We start from the raw sequence: 18,220 nt of genomic DNA on the forward strand, positions 1-18,220 counted from the left end.
TGACTACATTTATTTCAGAAGCATTTTGGCTGTAGAGCAGTGATATTAGAGAGACAGGGTTGGTGAGGTAATATCTTTTACTGGACAAACTTCTGTTATTACCTCACCCACGTTGTCTATGTATTAAATGTTTATCATCAGTGCCTTTTACTTCCTTAATCAGTGATCAGATCTTGTTTCTGCATGAAGATGTGCTATGACAAGATACTTTTAAAGCATTTCTTAGGGGAAGTTAAAGAATAAAGATACCTAAAGCATAGCTGACTTTTTTTTAAAACTAGAGGCTGTTTGATATCAAACCATATATTACGCTGTAACACTCGAATCCCCTGCCCACTTTTTTCCTTCTAAAATGCCAGAGCGGACACTGTAGTATTAAGTCACATGATGCTAACTTGGGTCTAGCTATACGCTACTGATTGAGTTCCAATCATTCCTTTTGTGATCCATTTCATGTAATGTAAAAAGCAAGTAAGTATTCAGTATTTATGATCTTCTAGCACCAAGTCTTCAATTAATTTTCGTTAACTTTAGACTAGACAATTTTAAAATCCAGTGGACACCTACATAACTGTTTACCTTAATTCAAAGGGGCATCATGAAAAAAAAAAAACCAACAGATAATGTGGTCCCAAATTAGAATGAACTGATTTTTAAAAGCACACTACTTCCCCCCCCCCCCATATTTCCCTCTCTCCCCATTCCCCCCATGGCATTACTACAGGGCAGAATGAAGGTTGTCTGGGTGCTCTAACTGTACATATCTTAGACTTACAAGAAAACCAAATATATAATTAACTTTAATTTAGAACTGGCTTACTGGTTTATAGGGCAGTGTTAATGAGATTGATGCTAACACTGGAAGTATTTATCAGCAATTTAACAGGATATGTCTTAATCCTATCCTATGCATCAATACAGGGCTGTGTTAAGGTTACTGGGGAACCTTATCTGTCTTTTTGATATGTATTCTCAATTGCATCTTAATTTTTTTGTCTGGGAATATTACGTTTGCAAAGTATTATATGGATATCTGTAGTATGAAACCGTAATCGCCTTTCTCTTCATGTACAGCATGCACACTTCCATCAAACCAGCAGATATAGTATTTGGACAGAACTGCAGCAGCCTACAGAATGAATGTGTAAGATTTTTCTGGTATGACATTTAATGTCTTCAGTACATAAGGTAGAAGCTGTCAAGCCTAAAAGTGTTTTGAGCCTGGAATTTAGAAAGGAATGCATAATACTCTATGGAAAAAAAGAATAAGATTCCTATGTTCACAAAAGATGCCTCCCACAAGTTTTAGTATAGACAGATTAGTAGTATTAAAATCCTCCCTAGAAAATTATTAGATTAACTTTATCAATCTTCAATTAATTACGGAGAAATCATTTGCACTCATTCATTTTAATGAATTAATCATTTATGCCTTCAGATTTGTTATTACTTGTATTTTAATGAAAAAAGCAATTGAATTTTCATTCTGGAATTTCAATTCATGCTCTGTGTTGCACACTGGGTGCCTGTATTTGGCAGGTTATGAGTGAAAAGTTGTGTTTGTAGCAATTTATTGTTAAGTTATTAAATTACGCATACCAGTGGACCCTACTTTCCTCTGTTAAAGGGCAACACCATTTGTCATTTTTGTGTATGCTTCAGCAACTAACCAACCTACATGAATAGTATCTGGCATCATTAGATGACTACACACTTAGTTTTATACTACAGCAACTTCTGCTCTTCTTTGGCATCTATTTTTTCTATACAGCAACAATTATTTCACGCATTCCTCTATCTGCAGACAGCAGTTATTTCTCTGTATTAACATCTTCATCAAATAGACACAAAGGCTAGCCTAGCTGGTAACCTAGGGGACACTTTTGTTGTTACCCACACATACTAATGAGCCACTACACTGAAGCTTTAGCTCATGATTTTACTTTAGTGTTTTGATGATGAAAGGAAATTACTCATTTACTAGAAATGTAAACCACCTTTACAGTCATCCATAACCTCATTCTGACCCTCCCAAAAGCTCATATTTGAGCACAGTCTTAGAAATGACTAAATTACCTATGCTGCTCTAATTCACATTTCAAAATGCACTGTTCGTTTTATACAAGTAAAGTCACACAAATAAAATGTCTCCCCTACTGACAAGGAGTCAGCCACAAGTCATTCTTTATGTCCTCAATGGATCAATTTCTATACATGTTTTTTTCTGTAGATTTGTTGCCATGTTGAATCAGTGCTTATGCATCCAACATATGTTTGCATGGGAAAAAATGAAAACCACAAACTACTAACCCTTATTCTTTACATGTGGCTACCTTAAAGAAAAATGTATTTTAACAAGTATAAAGGGTGCTCTTGCTAAAGAAACATCTTTAAGGATGCTAAAGGAGCTTTAAGGAGACACTGTAAGAGATATTAGAGAAGGGTTTTCCTGCTGTCCCTTTTTGCTTTATGCCTCCATATATTACACATATACATATGTGAATAAGCTCTGGTATTATTTTTAATGTCTATTACACAGAACATATCTGTACAAAAGCTGTGTTGTGACAGTAACTCGTAATAACTTCCTAGCAACATTAATAGAAGATAACTATCAGTCAGCAGCCTTAAATAATCAAATGAAGATAACAGTTCACTCTCAGAATCATATTCAGGAGCATACCCTCATCCTTCCCCCCAAACCCTATCAGATACATGGGTTTTGCAATATGCCTGAACAGACATCAAATTTGGGCTGTTACAGATTGGGAGAGTGGATGACAGTAGGTTTCAGAGTCCTTGGGCCCTCATCCAGAACAGCCTGCCAAAACCCTCTTCTTGATTGTGGCAAGGGATATGATCTAACTCAGTGGTTCTCAACCACGGGTCTGGGGGCCCCTGGGGGACCGTGAGCAGGTTTCAGGGGGTAGATCATTCTGTGAAAATGTGTGCGCATGCACACACAATTAGGGAAGGTCTGCTTACTCATCCTTGCCTAACTCTACAAAGTGACTGTTAACTGTACAGAACAGCACATTTAGTTAACTGTACAGTGATTAGTTAACTGTACAGAACAGCACATTTGCTTTAAATCTATAAGCTATCATGCCGTCATCACACGAAATGCTTTCAAGTTAATCAGCTTCTTCAAACAAATTCAGCTTTGTTATATGGATACAACTGGCTATACTGACCTTTTTTAAAGTGAAATAATCTGAATGACTGGAGACCAAGTAAAAAATCTGCAATACCAATGTAGTTAAAACTTAATTTGCATAGTCATTTTCTGAAAACATTCTCCTTAGAATCATTAAGGTAAAAGCACCAACATTTGGAAGATGTACTGTTCAAAAATTTGAGTTTGCTAACACTTTTAAAAAAACTATTATTGCAATGCTATTCTGTGATAGATCAGGCTTTGATGCAATTATTAGCAAGCGAGAAATCTCAGGAAGCAGCTGTGAAAACGAAAGTTCATTTCATCCTTATATTGTCTTACTGATACCATTCCTAGGCACATCAAGTGTTCAAGAAAACATTTATATTTTTCTTATGTTGATTCTTAATAAAACCAGGTATAATGCCAAGGAAAATACAGTAAGTCTTGGGAATTACCTTAATTGATCAGACCATAGTCCATTTAGTACAGTATCTTGTTTCAGACAGTGGCCAAATCCACATGCTTCAGAAGAAGCCCAATAAAGCTTAGAGTTTACACTAAAATAAATGCTCATAAATCTTCAGTGTTAAAGACATAATTAAATGACCTGTTTTTATCAATAGCACTACCTTTCATTTATTAAAAATGAAAATGTTAAAACCGGTTTTTAATAATTTATGCTATTTATTTTGTGTATCTCACTGAACTTGGACAAGGAAAATAGTATCTAGTCAGTTTCACTTTCTGGTTCTCCAGCTCTAAGGATGCATTCTTGACTGTACATATCTCAAGGAAAAGTTCAAATACAAATCTGTTATGATTTAAATGCTACAAAATGAAACATTTTTAGTAATTAGGTATTTGTGAAACAATTTTCATTTCTGAATTAAATCTACCAAATATCTTTTAAATATAAATAGCTACTGCAGACATTTCCAAATTTGCTTCATTGGAATAACAGGATAGATCATTAGACACCTAATGTTTCAAAATGTTGCTCTTTGCTCTGCTATGCATACAAGATTCTATTACTATTTCTCATACTATTAGGGATTAGCCAAGCTTTTCCAGTTAAGTTGATACAATTCTTTCATTGTAAACTAGGTGCCTGTCTGTCTACTGCCTTGCACCATTATTTATATTACTGTAGTGCCTAAAAGCCCTAATCATGGACCAGGACCCCCACTGTTCTAGCCAATGTACAAACACAAAACAAAAAGGACAGTCCTTGCCCCAAATAGCTTGCAATCCCTAAATACAAAGAAGAAATAACAGATGGATATATTGTTTTAATCTTAAATTTATAATTTCTTGGTGTTCTAATCCTTGAAGTTTTAAAAACAATTTTAGAAGACTTTTCTTTGTGTACCTGATAACTTTATCAACTGTAACCCCATTTTACCAGATTAATTGTGTGTGGGTATTTTAGTGTATTTGCCCTTCAGCCAAATTGTGGTAGAGTTTGGGGCCTTGCAGCTGATCAGTTTCTGTGCTGGAGAAACTGAAGTTGCATAGTAAGGTATAGTGTGATTTATTTACACAATGTACATATTCTTATCTATACTATGGACATGAGCATTACTTGTGGAGCCAAAATGAATTTTCACTAATTTTAAGTTCTGCAGATATCATATGACCATCCCTCTTTCATACACGCTTTTATCACAAGTGAATTAGTTAACAGTGACATTTAAATCATCAGGCACCCGAGTTAACACCTCACTGAGATAAGGAAATCTCAGAATATTTTTCAGTTTGTTGCAAACTCAGACAAATGTTTCATCAGTTTACGCACTACTCACAAGTTCTCATGACAACCATAACGGCTACTGATTTATTTTTGAAAAATAAAAGCTTAGATTGCTAAACACAGGATGGCTGCATAAAATGGTGCTAAACCAGCCTAATTCAAGTCCCTTCTTTATCCAGCTACATTCTTACATAACCTTCATCAGAGTGCCCATGAGAACAAATATACTCAGGCCTGTTCTTTTCTCCCTTTCCCCCTTCTCTCTGGGCACACTAGTGGTTTGCATCCATGCAACTAAATCAATGTAGCTACATAGGTGCAATAAATAGGGTGACCAGGCAGCAAGTGTGAAAAATCAGGACGCGGGTGGGGTGGGGTGGGGGGGGTAATAGGAGCCTATATAAGAAAAAGACCCCAAAATCGGGACTGTCCCTATAAAATCGGGACATCTGGTCACCCTAGCAATAAAACAAAATAAAACTCCAGTGTAGTCAAGCCTAAAGATCCGTTTTGAATTTAGGGATGCAGATTGAGGTGAGGATAAAGGGGTTTTTAAGAGGTCTCCATCAGCTGATGGGAAAGCACTGGGTGTGAAAACTGAAAAATAAGAATAATGGTATTTCTAAATAAAATATTTTATCCAAATGAATCATGAAGTATCAACAGGTCTAAAATTTAATGCAAACCCACAGGATTTAAATTATAGCTATGCAAGAAACTAAGGACAATGGCACCTGTATCTACATTACTACTAAATCTTTTTACATCTAAATTAATTTGAATTCAGGAAGACAAGTTTCAGCCTAACTCTGTTTGAGTAAGTCATTAAATGTGTGTGTTTAATACAAACCCCAATGATCTCTTAATTACGATGCCCAATCCACTATAAAGTACTTTAAGAATTTGAAAACAATATATTAATAAAAAATATTGGAAATTTTCCCAAGTTATTACAACACTAGTGATTCTGTGGTGTGGATTTTTTTTTTTTTTTACTTCTCATGAAAACATGATGAAAGGCTGCCCACTCACAAATTTTCCCTTACATAAAATAGCAACCATCTCTTATTACTGTCAATGGGGCAGAAGCCAGAAAAATGGCTGCCATTTTCCTACAGTACATTTACAGTTGACTTTTCAACCTGAAATCACCACACAGAGACATCGGTGTGTGTGTGTGTGTGTGTGTGTGTGTGTGTGTGTGTGTGTGTGTGTGTGTGTGTGTGTGTCTATAAAGTCAAAAGAAACTAAAAACATGATTTGATTTTTTTTTTAAATGATTTTTGGGGCCAAATCTCATCATCTTTGGGGGCCCGACTCATGATCTTTGATCTCTTGAGGTTGGCAATAACATAAAACCCATTTTTGTAAACCATTATACCTGATTTTTGTCTTTTCAGTTATAGAAGACAAATGTGATTCTCCCCCTCCCCGGTACTGGATCTATCAAAGCTGTGCCACTTACAATCTTCTTCTAGGAAATGCCCCCTGTACAGTATAGACACAATCCTGCTACCTTAATAGGATTAATGTAACCCTAAATTAAAGATAATTATTGTTTTAGTCTTTGGCCAGAAAAGCACACTATCTTCAGACAACTGCAGTACCTTCAGAACAATTAAAAGCAATGTTAAGACTATATTTCCAGCATTATACATTATATGGCATGTGACCAAATTCAAGTGACATCAGCTTCCTATCTAGCAAACAGACGTTAAGATTTCAGTAACTAAATATGAAACAGCTTTCAAAAGGAAAAATGCAGAACAACAAAATAACAAAAGGAACAAAAACATGAGGAAAAACAGGGTTGACTTGAGTTAAACAAACTGCACCCCCCCCCCCTTTTCTATACATCTACAGCATTTCAGAATGGTCAGGTAGGCCATCACATATTCAGCATAGTATTTATTTAAAACATTTTCTTGTCTGCACGGGTCACGTTTCATTTAATATTTCACAAGAACTCTACTGTAGGAGTGGAATCAATATCCAGTTAAGTGTCCCCCAACCCCAAAATATTGCATGTACATGTGTAAATATACTAAACCTTTGAATATATTTAAATATTCAATGACTATTTCTCGAGCCTAGTTAGAAAAAAACCCCACTCAATCTAGAGTTCATACATGTGGAGCCCTTTGAGAACCCTAGGAGGATGACTAAAACTGTGGCTATGGGTGTCAAATACACAGCTTAGAAAGAAAAGAAAGATTAAATAAAACATGTAGGCCTAATCTATTTAAATAGCTATTCGTTTTCTAATGTAGAAATTCTAACAGTTTAATTTGTTTATTTGACACAGCTTCTTTGTGAAATATTTTGGATCAGATAAATTCATAGTAATACTTACGTTTGTAGCGATGATAGATTATTTGGGAATTTTAGACCAATTTAGATTTTGAATTAGGAATAAACATCCCAAATACATAGTTTCAACAGATTAAAAACAGATCCCTAGAAGTGAAAAGCAAATCAAATTCTACAGTCCCATGCACATGGTGATGAGATTATGCTAACCATCACAAGCCTTCACTGCACTAAACATCATCCCTTGGTATGATTACTAAACTTAATCTTGCTGCATGATTGCTACTGTCTTGGGAAGAAGGGATTCATTTTTTTCTTATTTACCAGGACAATCCTACACTTGAAAATACCTAACTCTTCAAGTGCTGGCAACTTGGAATAAAATATTGCAATGGCTGTGATAATTTCACAGCAAGATTAATAACGTAAATTATCTTTGCTCTGAATCAATCATATTTGATCTTCCTATTACAAAACTACTGCAACACCACAGACTGGCACATTTGTTTAGTACACAGTTATTCAGGATTAAGGCTGCGAGTCTGTCACAGAAATCCCGGATTCTGTGACTTTCCGAGAACCCTGTGACTTCTGCAGTGGCTGGCCTGGGGACTGCCTGAGCAGCTCAGACAGCCCCTAGGCCAGCCGCAAGGGTCGCTGCTGGCGTCAGTCTGGGCCACACTCCACCTGCCCCCCTCCCCCCCCGCTGCCAGCAGCAGGAGTTTGGGTGCAGGAAGAGGCTCCGGACTGGGGCAGGGGGGGGTTGGGGCATGGGAGGGGGCACAGGTTCCACATGGCGCTTACCTCTGTGCACTGCCTCCACCTGCAGCTCCCATTGGCCGTGGTCCCCGGTCAATGGGAACTGCGGAGCCCGTGCTCGGGGCAGGGGCAGCACGGAGATCCCTGGCCGTGCCTCCACCTAGGAGCCGAGGGACATGTCGCCACTTCTGGGGAGCCACATGGAGCCAGGTAAGGAGACTGCCACCTCTTCCCCCCCCCACCTTCCCTGCATCAGCAGCGGTGGTCCCGAGCTCCGGGCTGTCCCCCCTACCCCCAGGCACCCATTGTGCCCCCAGGCTGCTGCCACCCCTCAAGCACCTGCAGTGTCCCTGGACTGCTCCCTGCCCCAGAACACCCAAGATTTAGTCATGGGTATATAGTACAAAGTCATGGACAGGTCACGGGCCGTGAATTTTTGTTTACAGCCCGTGACCTGTCCATGACTTTTACTAAAAATACCCGTGACTAAAACGTAGCCTTATTCAGGATACTACTAGTTTGGCTCTTCTATCGTAGGAGTGTGTTTTGAGAGAGATTCTCTCCCCGCCTCCCATTTAATTAAATTGTCTAATACTCTTCTGAGAGACGTGCACCTTCAACAAGGTCTGACCTGGTGCTCTGCTTTCTGCACTGGTTTGCCAATCCCCTTCGGGTGAAATCTAAGGCACTGGTTACTATCTACAAAGCCCTACGTGATGCAAGTTATTTAAAAGATTGGTTTCCGCAGCTCTGATACACTACCTAACATCATCTTGTGCTCTAGTACTAAATACCCTATGGGTGCAGTTCACTGACACAGGAAGCAGGGCATTCTAGGCATAAGTTCTGCAATTAGTTATCTCTAGAAAATATATTTAAGTTAAAATCTCACCAAATTTATAGATAGTCACTTCTTTCCTAAACTTTTCACTGAACAAGAACTAAAAAAAACCTTGGCACTTTGACAAATGTCAGTATTTTCTCTCTATTCTGTCTTTAAAACTGTGCAGTGCAGGGAAGCATGATGTACTAGTATTAACTACTATTATCTGGAAGCATTAGAACCAGTTTTAAGACACAAAGCTCACCCAGATACCACGGTGAGGTGTACAACAAAAAGCTTATTTATTTGGATTTATAAACAAAAATTAGCAATATCAACAATACTGGTTGTAGTACTGCACATTTTAGACTATTTATTTAGTCTTTTACCATTCCATTGCCATTAACCTGTGCAAAATCTGATTCACCAGGAAAACCTTTCCAGAGACAGCTGCCAGGAAGAACCAGGACTCAAAATTCACTTTATTGCTGTAACATCTTCCAAGTAACATTTACCCTTAGATGTTATACCAGTCTATGGTGTTGCAGTAGTATTTAAATAAATGTTTAGTTGTAATACAAAAATAAACCAAACATTTGTTCTTCATATAAAATCTACCCAAGAAGAAGCACCGTGCCATTATATTCTCTCATCAAGCTATAATGCAGGGACTTTTAAAGGAAGCTATGAGGAGTCAGGTGCCCAAGACCCAACGATCAAAATCTCTCTGAAAAAAACCCAAACCCTGTTTATTGCAAAGGCTAATTCCACCCTCCCCCGCCCCAGCTATCTCAATTAAATTTTAAGAAAACAGGGGCATTACAAAATATATTTTTCACAACTATGTTTTTAAACTGCTGTTTTCTGTACTGCAGCCTTATTCTTTCTACTGGAATGTTACTTGGAATCTGTATTTTAGAAGTCACAGCTCAAAATTTGGAAAGATCCGAATGTAATTACTTACTGCAGGTACCAGTAATTTTTTCACTTCTTCAACAGCCCTCTTCAATTTGATTTCTGCTCTGTTTTGAGCATCTTCCACAGTGATTAGTACATGTAAATCTTCATTCAGGTGTTCCCAGTTGGGCTTGCCTCTGTTTTGTTCCTCCTAAAATAAATAAATAAATAAATTCAATCAAAGGCACATGGAAATTATTGAATTTCCTTGGCTACTGTATATTCATAAAATCTTTATCAACCTTTTTTGTCTTTAGGGTTTAAAAAAGCCAAACAAAAAACGACCATCACAACATATGGTGCCTTCAACAGATGACAAGAGTTTCCAGAGTGGGGAGACGGATTGGGTGGTGGGCAGAAAGTCTGAGCAGATCTGAAAACTGAATACAAGTTTTTTTTTTTTGTTTGTTTTTTTTAAATAAACCACCTTAACCTAAGACAATACTAAAATTTACTTACAATTTTCAAACAATTTAAAAAGTTAACGTGAATGGGGGGGCATAAGTATAAAACTGCAAAATTTCCAGTTGACTACTAAAATAACTCCTCTTCAGAGCTTATCTTTTGTTTAAAACAGCAGCAAAGTGAATAAGACTTTTTTTTTTTTTAAACAAGCACCGCAATGAATAAAACTTCTTTTAGAACAAGTAACCCCTTCCTCCAGCACGTGGAATAGAGAAAGAGCAGGATGGGGACAAAAAAAACCTTGAATGCTTAAATGGCCCCAGAGAGCGGTGTCTAAACAGATGAAGCACGTTGTTGGTTAAATAAGAGATTACTTAAGTACCTGTAACTAAAGGTCCTTCAAGATGCACCGTCTCTATTTATATTTCAAATGCGGATGCGCATGCACGCCATGTGCTGGAAATTTTCAGTAGCAGTGTCCGTTCACCTCCATGTGCATCATATGTTGCCTCATGTTCCAGGTGGGATTATAAGAGGCCATGCAGGGCAACACTCCTTCAGTCACCCTGTTACCGCTGGTTAGCCCAGTCTGCAGCAGAGGGGATGGTGGGTGGGTCGTGGAATACCAATAAGGACCACACATCTCGAAGAACCTCCAGTTACAGGTAAGTAACCTCTTCATCTTTGAGTGATGGTCCCATGTATATTCCAAATGCAGGTGAGTATCAAGAAGTGATCGGCTTAGAGGTGAGTGTGAGGATGCAAGAGGTACTGCCTTCTGCCGCTCATTGGTCGATGGAGTAATGGGCTGTGAAGGTATGTACAGGGCACCAGGTCACCGCTCAGCAGATGTCATGCCAGGGGATAAGTGTGAAAGGGAGCACGTAGCAAGGGGCTCAAAGGGAGGTCTGGTGAGGGCAGAGAGCACAAGATTGAGGTTTCAGAGGGGTGGGGGTAGTTTAAGGACTGGTAGGAAGTTGTTCAACAGCCTTTTGAGAAATCAGGTGGTGGTGGGATGAGTAAAGACAAAGTGTCCATCCACCGGCAGAAGGAAAGCACTATGCACTGCTAAGTGGACCCGGACCGAGCTAAGGGCAAGGACTGAAGTCTTAAGTTCTAAGAGATAGTCCAGGATGGTGGGGATGGAGATGTCCTTAAGGAGGAGACACATGTTACACCCAGTAGGTGAAATGCTTCCACTTCACTGTGTAGCACGCCTGTGTGGAATCTTCCTTGCTGTGCATAAGTATGTACCAAACTGATGTTGAGCAGGCATAGCTGAGACCACTCCACCATGGAAAGAGGAGAGCATCTCCTTGCGAATCGTGCCCCCTGACCTCCTGGGAGCAGTAGAGCGGGAACTTAACAGTTTTTGCAAGTAGCAAAGAGGTTCCAGCGAGGGGTGCCCCAAACACTGCAGACAGAGCGAAGAGTGGGGTTGTATTGTTCCTACTCCTGATTGAGGAACCAGGTCCAGCTTAGCGCGTGTGCCAAAGAGTTCAGTGCCCCTGGGAGGTACACCACGTGGAGTGTGACATTATAGTTGACACAATCATCACACAGTGACTGGGACCCAGTGCCCCCTTGTCTGTTTATGTATGCCACTGCAATGGTATTGTCGGAGAGGAGCTGAATGTGTTGGGCTCGGATGAGGGGGCAGGAACACATGGCAGGCTAAGTGGACTGCTCGCAGTTCCAGAATATTAATGTGCAAGCATGCTTTGCACTGTGTCCAAGCCCATCGGGCAGCATGTCTGTCCAGGTGGGCACCCCAATGGGCTAGGGAGGCATCCATGGTGATGGTGGCTGTGGGGGTGGGAGTGGTGAAGGGGATGCCTAGTAGCACTTTGGCAGCATTAGTCCACCAAGCTAGGGCGGCCCGGAAGGGGCATGGGACAATCAGGATGGTGTCAAGGTGGATGATGTGGAGTCTGCAGACAGAAAGGAGCCACAATTCCAGAAAGTACATGTGCAAGTGGGCATGCAGCGTCACATGGGTGCAGGCCGCCATGTGGCCGAGGTGGCAAAGGCAGCGGCGCACTGTGGTGCGTGGATTTCGATTTAGGGCTGCCATGAGTGCTGTCAGGACGGCGAAACTGTCTGCTGGGAGGAAGGCCTGCGCTCCAATGGAATCCAGGCACGCCCCAATTAAATTGATTGCGTCGGGACAAGCACATAATTCTCCTCATTCATACAGATGTCAAGAGTGGCAAGGAGCAAGCAGAGAGCACGGATGGTCGACGTAGTTTCAGCAAGGGTTGATGTCAACAGTAGCCAGTCATCTAAGTAAGGGAACACAGTTGGGCCATGATGATTGAGAAGACTTTGGTAAATACCCTTGGGGCCGCTGCAATGCCAAAGGGAAGAACTCTGAACTGGTAGTGGTTGTGAAGTGAAGCAACCTACGGTGGGCTGGATGGATGTCAATGTGGAAGTATGTGTCTTTCATGTCAAGGGCTGCAAACTATGGTCCCTGGGGAAGGGAGGGAATAATTAATGCAAGTGTCACCATATGGCACTTGGACTTCCTGATCAAGGTGTTGCGTAGTTGGAGATCAAGTAAAGGATGGAGACCTCCTCCCTTTTTTTGGATGAGAAAGTATGGGGAGTAGAAGCCATTGCCGAAAAAAGGGTCAGGCACTGGTTCAATTGCACCGTTCATCAGGATGGCATCAGCTTCGTGTTGAAGGAGGCTGCAATGCGAGAGATTCCCAGGAAGTGCCCATGAGGGGACCCCAATAGGATGGGAAGGTAAGGAACTCGATAGAGTAACCGTGCAGTATGCTCTCCAGTACCCAACAGTCCATGGTGATCTTGCCTCAGTTGTGGGTGAATAGGGCAAGAGGGCCCCCAAAGGTGGTAGAGGAGGCCGGGGATGGTGATGTGGGGGACTCGCAGCTCTTCAAATGCATGTCAAAACTGGGTCTATGGTTGATTCCATGTTATGGCGGAGGAGATGGCTGATGGTTGCGGATGCTGTGATATAGGGCAGCATCATACAGGCTCCTGATACGGAGTGTAATTGGGCTGGTATGGTGCACAGAAGCGTGACCTCTGTGGTTTTCAATGGGGCACCGGGGCGTAAATCCTGAGATAGTGGATTCTCGCTCTCGAGACTTACAGAGAGTGGAGGGACTCTCTTAGAAGAGAACAACTTGTCCTTGTTGAAGGGGAGGTCTGGATCTCCCTGGGGCAGCCAAAAGGATTGCAGCTAGGAGTCTCTTCGCATGACGATGCCTGTGGCAGGAGAGCAGGACGACGTATCCACTGCATCCACTGCAGCTTGGAGGCTAACCTTGGCCATCAGGTGGCCTTCCTCCACCAGGGTCTGGAAGATCTGTTGCTTGTCCTGTGACAGATCCTCCAGGAACTTTGCTATCTTGACACAGTTATTAAAGTCATACCTAGCAGAGTCTGGTAGTTGGATATGCGGAACTGCAGGGCTGTAGAGTAAATCTTGCGGCTTAGGAGGTCAGGGTGCTTTGCTGCTCTATCTGGGGGTCTGGAGATATGTTCAGTCTCCACATTCACCACCTGTGAAGTGGCGGGAGGGGAAGGGGGGAGAGAAGAGGGAGAAAAGCAAGTCAGCCCTCTTGGCTGGGACAAAATACCTGCATTCCACTCTCTTAGGCGTGGGGGTGCATGAAGCTGGTGTGTGCCAGAGTACCCATGTAGGTTGAAGGATATAGTTTTTTATGGGCAGGGCAACGTGCGATGGTACCCTTGGCTAGAGGATGTCTAGCAGCTGGTGATGTTCACCCAGGACTTTCTCCAAAGGTATTACCATCAGGAGGCAAGAGGGCTGGGGGGAATTGGTACATTGTCGGGAGAGGATGACGCAGCTGGCGGTACCAGCTCCTGCTCAGTATCTGAGCTGGATGGTTCCAGCACAGGGGCTCAGATGGAAGGGTGTGAGGCCTGTGACAGCGAATATGGACGGTGGTATGGGTTGCGTGGTGGCCAGTGTGCCCATAGGGGTCGGGTCCTGGGGGTACTGCAGGCCCCAAAGGTATGCGTATCAAGGTGGTGGTGCCACAGCGCACCCTGCCTGATGCAGCTGTCACGCGCAGGAGTCAGAGCTGCTCCTGGACACTGGGGAGAATGATGGTTCCTCTGCTGGCTGAGTAGCTGTGGCATCCAAAGAGACCACCGGTAGCGGTGGAACCATCAGTGCGGTCAGTCCCACAACTGCCAGGTGTGGTCTCTGGCCCAGGAGGAGCGGTGCAACCGCCAGGGTAGGGGGCTGTGGTGGGTGGATCCGGCAGGTCTAAGTGCAAGTTTGGAGCAGTGATTTGACTAGCCCAGGTGTCCAGGGTACATCCCACTGACTGCTGAAGTGGGGAGGCATGACCTGGCATGGTTTGGGGAGAAAATGCTGTACTTCACTGCAGTCTGCAACAGGGACTTGCTGCAATGGCCATATGAGCACTTATGAACTTTGACTTGGACTTGTTCTGTGCTTGCAATGCTGTTGGATCCAGGCAGGTGGCGGCAGATGGGTATTCACCGCTGGTTTGGAATACACATAGGGACCCTCACCCGAAAAACTCAGCAATTTCAAGGAACGCTATAGTTGCCACCCCATATTAATTGCTCTCAAGAAAAGCAAAGTTAAGGCAATGTTCTCCTGATCTCAAGTATTTACAAATATGCCTTCCAAAATGAAGGCAACAGAACATAAAATACAGGTTTATCTTTGGACTGATTTAATTGCTTAGGATGACAAGAGTTAGTCTTAATATCTTTGTCTTAAATGGAGAGTGAACAGAAAAAGTTTGCTCTACCTGAGCAATATTAGAATATGGTAATATTTTAAAAGACATTAAAAACAATGGCTAAAAGCTCTAAAAGAATTAAGTCCCATTAAAGACAGAGATTGAGACACATTCCGAAAAAAAAAAAAAAAATCTTGTACCACCATGTATATACAGAGGCAGTTCTTAACAATTCTGGAATTAAATTGATCTAAAAGCATACTGGGCATAACAGAACATTCTTTTGAAACCTACTTGTGGAACAAGCTTTTAACATTACCTTTCAAAAACCAAAAACCCAAACCAGTAATTAATATTTCAAGAAATGGAAGGCAGTCTGTGTTGATTTCAGAGGTGACATTTTAAACTCAAATTATTTTAAATCCTTCCAACAACTCTCAACCAGTTTTTTTTATTATTATTTATACAAGTTTTAATCAACAAATACACTACTAGGTAATTTAAAGTGATAAAAACCTGAGTATTCCACCATTAACAAATAGTGTGGAATATTTTATATTTAATCCATTATAAAAGTTTCTATGGAACAGACATGCATAAAAATTAAAGCATGAGAAAATGTAAGGGAAAAGTATCTGGGGGATATAGCAGGGACAAAGGAGACACAAGAGGGAATACAGAAGGGAAAAATCAAATGATCTTAGATGTCTAAACTAATACAAGAAATATGGGGAATAAACAGGAAGAACTTAATTAGTAATTAATCACAATTATGACAGCAGAACAGAGACTTGGTGGGATAATTTACAACTGGAATATTGGTATAGAAAGGTACAGCTTGTTCATGAAGGACAGGCAGGGAAAAAAGGGAGGAGGCGTTGCTTCGTATATCAAAGATGTATATACTTGCACTGAGGTTGAAATAGAAGAGGGAGGCAGACCTATTGAGCATATGTAGGTAAGGATAAAAGGGGTAAAAAACCAAAGGTGATATAGGTGTCCACTACAGACCACCTAACCAGGAAGAAGAGTTCGATGAGGCCTTTTTTTTTTTATTATTAAAGAACAAAATCATCCAAACCGCAGGACTTGGTAGTGATGGGGGACTTGAACTATCCAGACATCTGTTGGGAAAAATAATACAGCAGGGCACGGATTCTCCAACAATTACTTGGAATGCATTGGAAACAACTTTTTATTACAGAAGGTACAGAGAGCGACTACGGGAGATTTGATTCTGACAGGGAGGAACTAGTTGAGAATTTGAAGATGGAAGGCAGCTTGGGTGAAAGTGATCATGAAATGACAGAACTCATGGTTTTAAAGAATAGCAGAAGGGAAAACAGCAGAATAAAAACAAAAATCTTCAAAAAGGCAGACTTAAGCAAACTCAGAGAATTGGTAAGTAGGATCCCGTGGGAAGCAAGTCTAAAGGAATAAAGAGTTCAGGAGGATTGGCAGTTTTTAAAGAAACATTATTAAGGGCACAAGAGCAAACCATCCCAATGTGTCGGAAAGATGGGAAGTATGATACAAGACCCACTGGCTTAACCAGGAGATGTTAAATGACCTGAAACTCAAAAAAGAGTAATATAAAAAGTGGAAGCTAGGTCATATTACGAAGAATGAACATTAAAAAAACACTACAACCATGTAGGGACAAAATTAGAAAGGCCAAAAATGAAATTAAGCTAGCTAAGGACAACAAAACATTTCACACACACACACACACACACACACACACACACACACACAGAAAGACCAAGAACAGGCTAGGCACGCTTGCTTCCTGCAGCTTCCATTGGCCGGAAATGACGAACCGTGGCCACTGGGAGCTGCGGGGGGCTGAGTTTGCGGACGGTCAACGTCAGCAAAATGTCTCACAGCCCACAATAAGATTACCCTCATGGGCCGCAGGTTGCCTGCCACTGGTCTAGATAATCCTTAGCCCTGCCTCAGTGCTGGGGACTGAATTAGTTGACCTACTGAGGTCCCTTCCAGTTCTAAATTTTATGATTCTATATTTGGTCAAAGATTCAACCGCCATGTTCACCTTTTAAAAACTCCACTGCAAAAGAGAGAAATGTTCAGCTGTCAGTTAACAGTCTTACATTTCTATGATTCTATGATTTGTTATACTGGAGGAATGGGAAGACATACATGAACATAAAGTGTATCAATACATAAAATATGTACTGTATCAGCTACTGAGATTCTTGGGAAGTGTGTCATCTAAACTTCTATTTTTACAAACATGTTAAGTAACATTTTAAATAATACTGATTGGAAGACTACTTATAAGAATTTCAGGAGCTGAGAGAAGAGAAAAATAACCTTCATTTACAGGGGTACAGTCTGATATCAAAAGCTCAGAAGATTCACTATGTGCTCTCTGCCATAATTTAATCTGCTACAGAAGAATCCACCAAAGGACATTTGAGGTGTATTTGGCCCACTCACCATATCATGGTCAATACTCTGGTACCTTGGCTTTCATCTCAGAGTAAGTTACCATTTACACAATTCAGATTCAACTTTTAAAAGATTATCCTAAGCAAGAGTAAGTTAAATTTTCTTTTATAAAGATGGAAACAAACAGTACCTTAATAGGAACCAATCTGAACCATATTTTTAAAATCCTATTATGAGAAATCAGATTAACATTGTTAAACCAGCAGAGAACAGTATGATAATCTACTGCTCGCTTTTACTTTTGCACTAGATGTTCATAAATCGCCAGGAAGAGGAGCATTCCACTGCAACTGTGTGGATGATTGGTGAGGAAGGGTCAGAGACAACATCTGGAGCCCTTAGAGGACTATCAAAAGAACGGCTGAAGTCCAAGAGGGACAATGACAAGGAAAGGTGTCCTGGAGTAGGAGGGACAAGCTAAATGAACTGATGTTTCTACAGAGGGGATTGTCTGCATGCAATTTGAACCATCTCTGTTCATAGTGTAAATAAATAAAATACAGAAAGATACCAGATTCTGTCACCATTTTCTCTAAGAATGGACACTGATCTGGTGCAATGACTCTAAATAGGGTAGTGCTCAACTGAAGGGAAACAATATATTCTCTTTATGGAAGTTCCAATCTGCCAGCAGTGGAAAGCACACCACTCATGGTAGATTTACATAGCTGATCTATAACTTTAAAATAAGTAATTAACAGAACTAGAGAAAAAAATTATTCTCTTATATGCAGATGAGGTGGTCTGTCTGTTACTTGATATTTATTAAATACTTTGAATTTAATGAGAACCACAAAACTAATATTGAAAACATTAACTACTTTGTAGATAAACTATAATTCTGCTGTATCACTCGGATTTAAAAGGTG

General features: G+C 40.8%; 1 protein-coding gene across 9 annotated transcripts in view; it reads right to left on the minus strand.

Annotated features, from left to right (window-relative positions):
* Nucleotides 1–18,220, minus strand: part of QKI (QKI, KH domain containing RNA binding) — a 299,835-nt gene that overhangs the window by 62,274 nt on the left and 219,341 nt on the right. For all 9 annotated transcript variants that reach the window (XM_024194741.1, XM_024194740.1, XM_024194737.2 and 6 more), the window contains one exon: nt 9,767–9,910. In XM_024194741.1, the coding sequence (XP_024050509.1) occupies nt 9,767–9,910 (144 nt within the window). The remainder of the gene's footprint in view (nt 1–9,766; nt 9,911–18,220) is intronic.

Source organism: Terrapene carolina, unplaced genomic scaffold (assembly GCF_002925995.2).
Source record: "Terrapene carolina triunguis isolate 2854851 unplaced genomic scaffold, T_m_triunguis-2.0 Scaffold85, whole genome shotgun sequence".
In the NCBI taxonomy this organism is placed as follows: domain Eukaryota; kingdom Metazoa; phylum Chordata; order Testudines; family Emydidae; genus Terrapene; species Terrapene triunguis.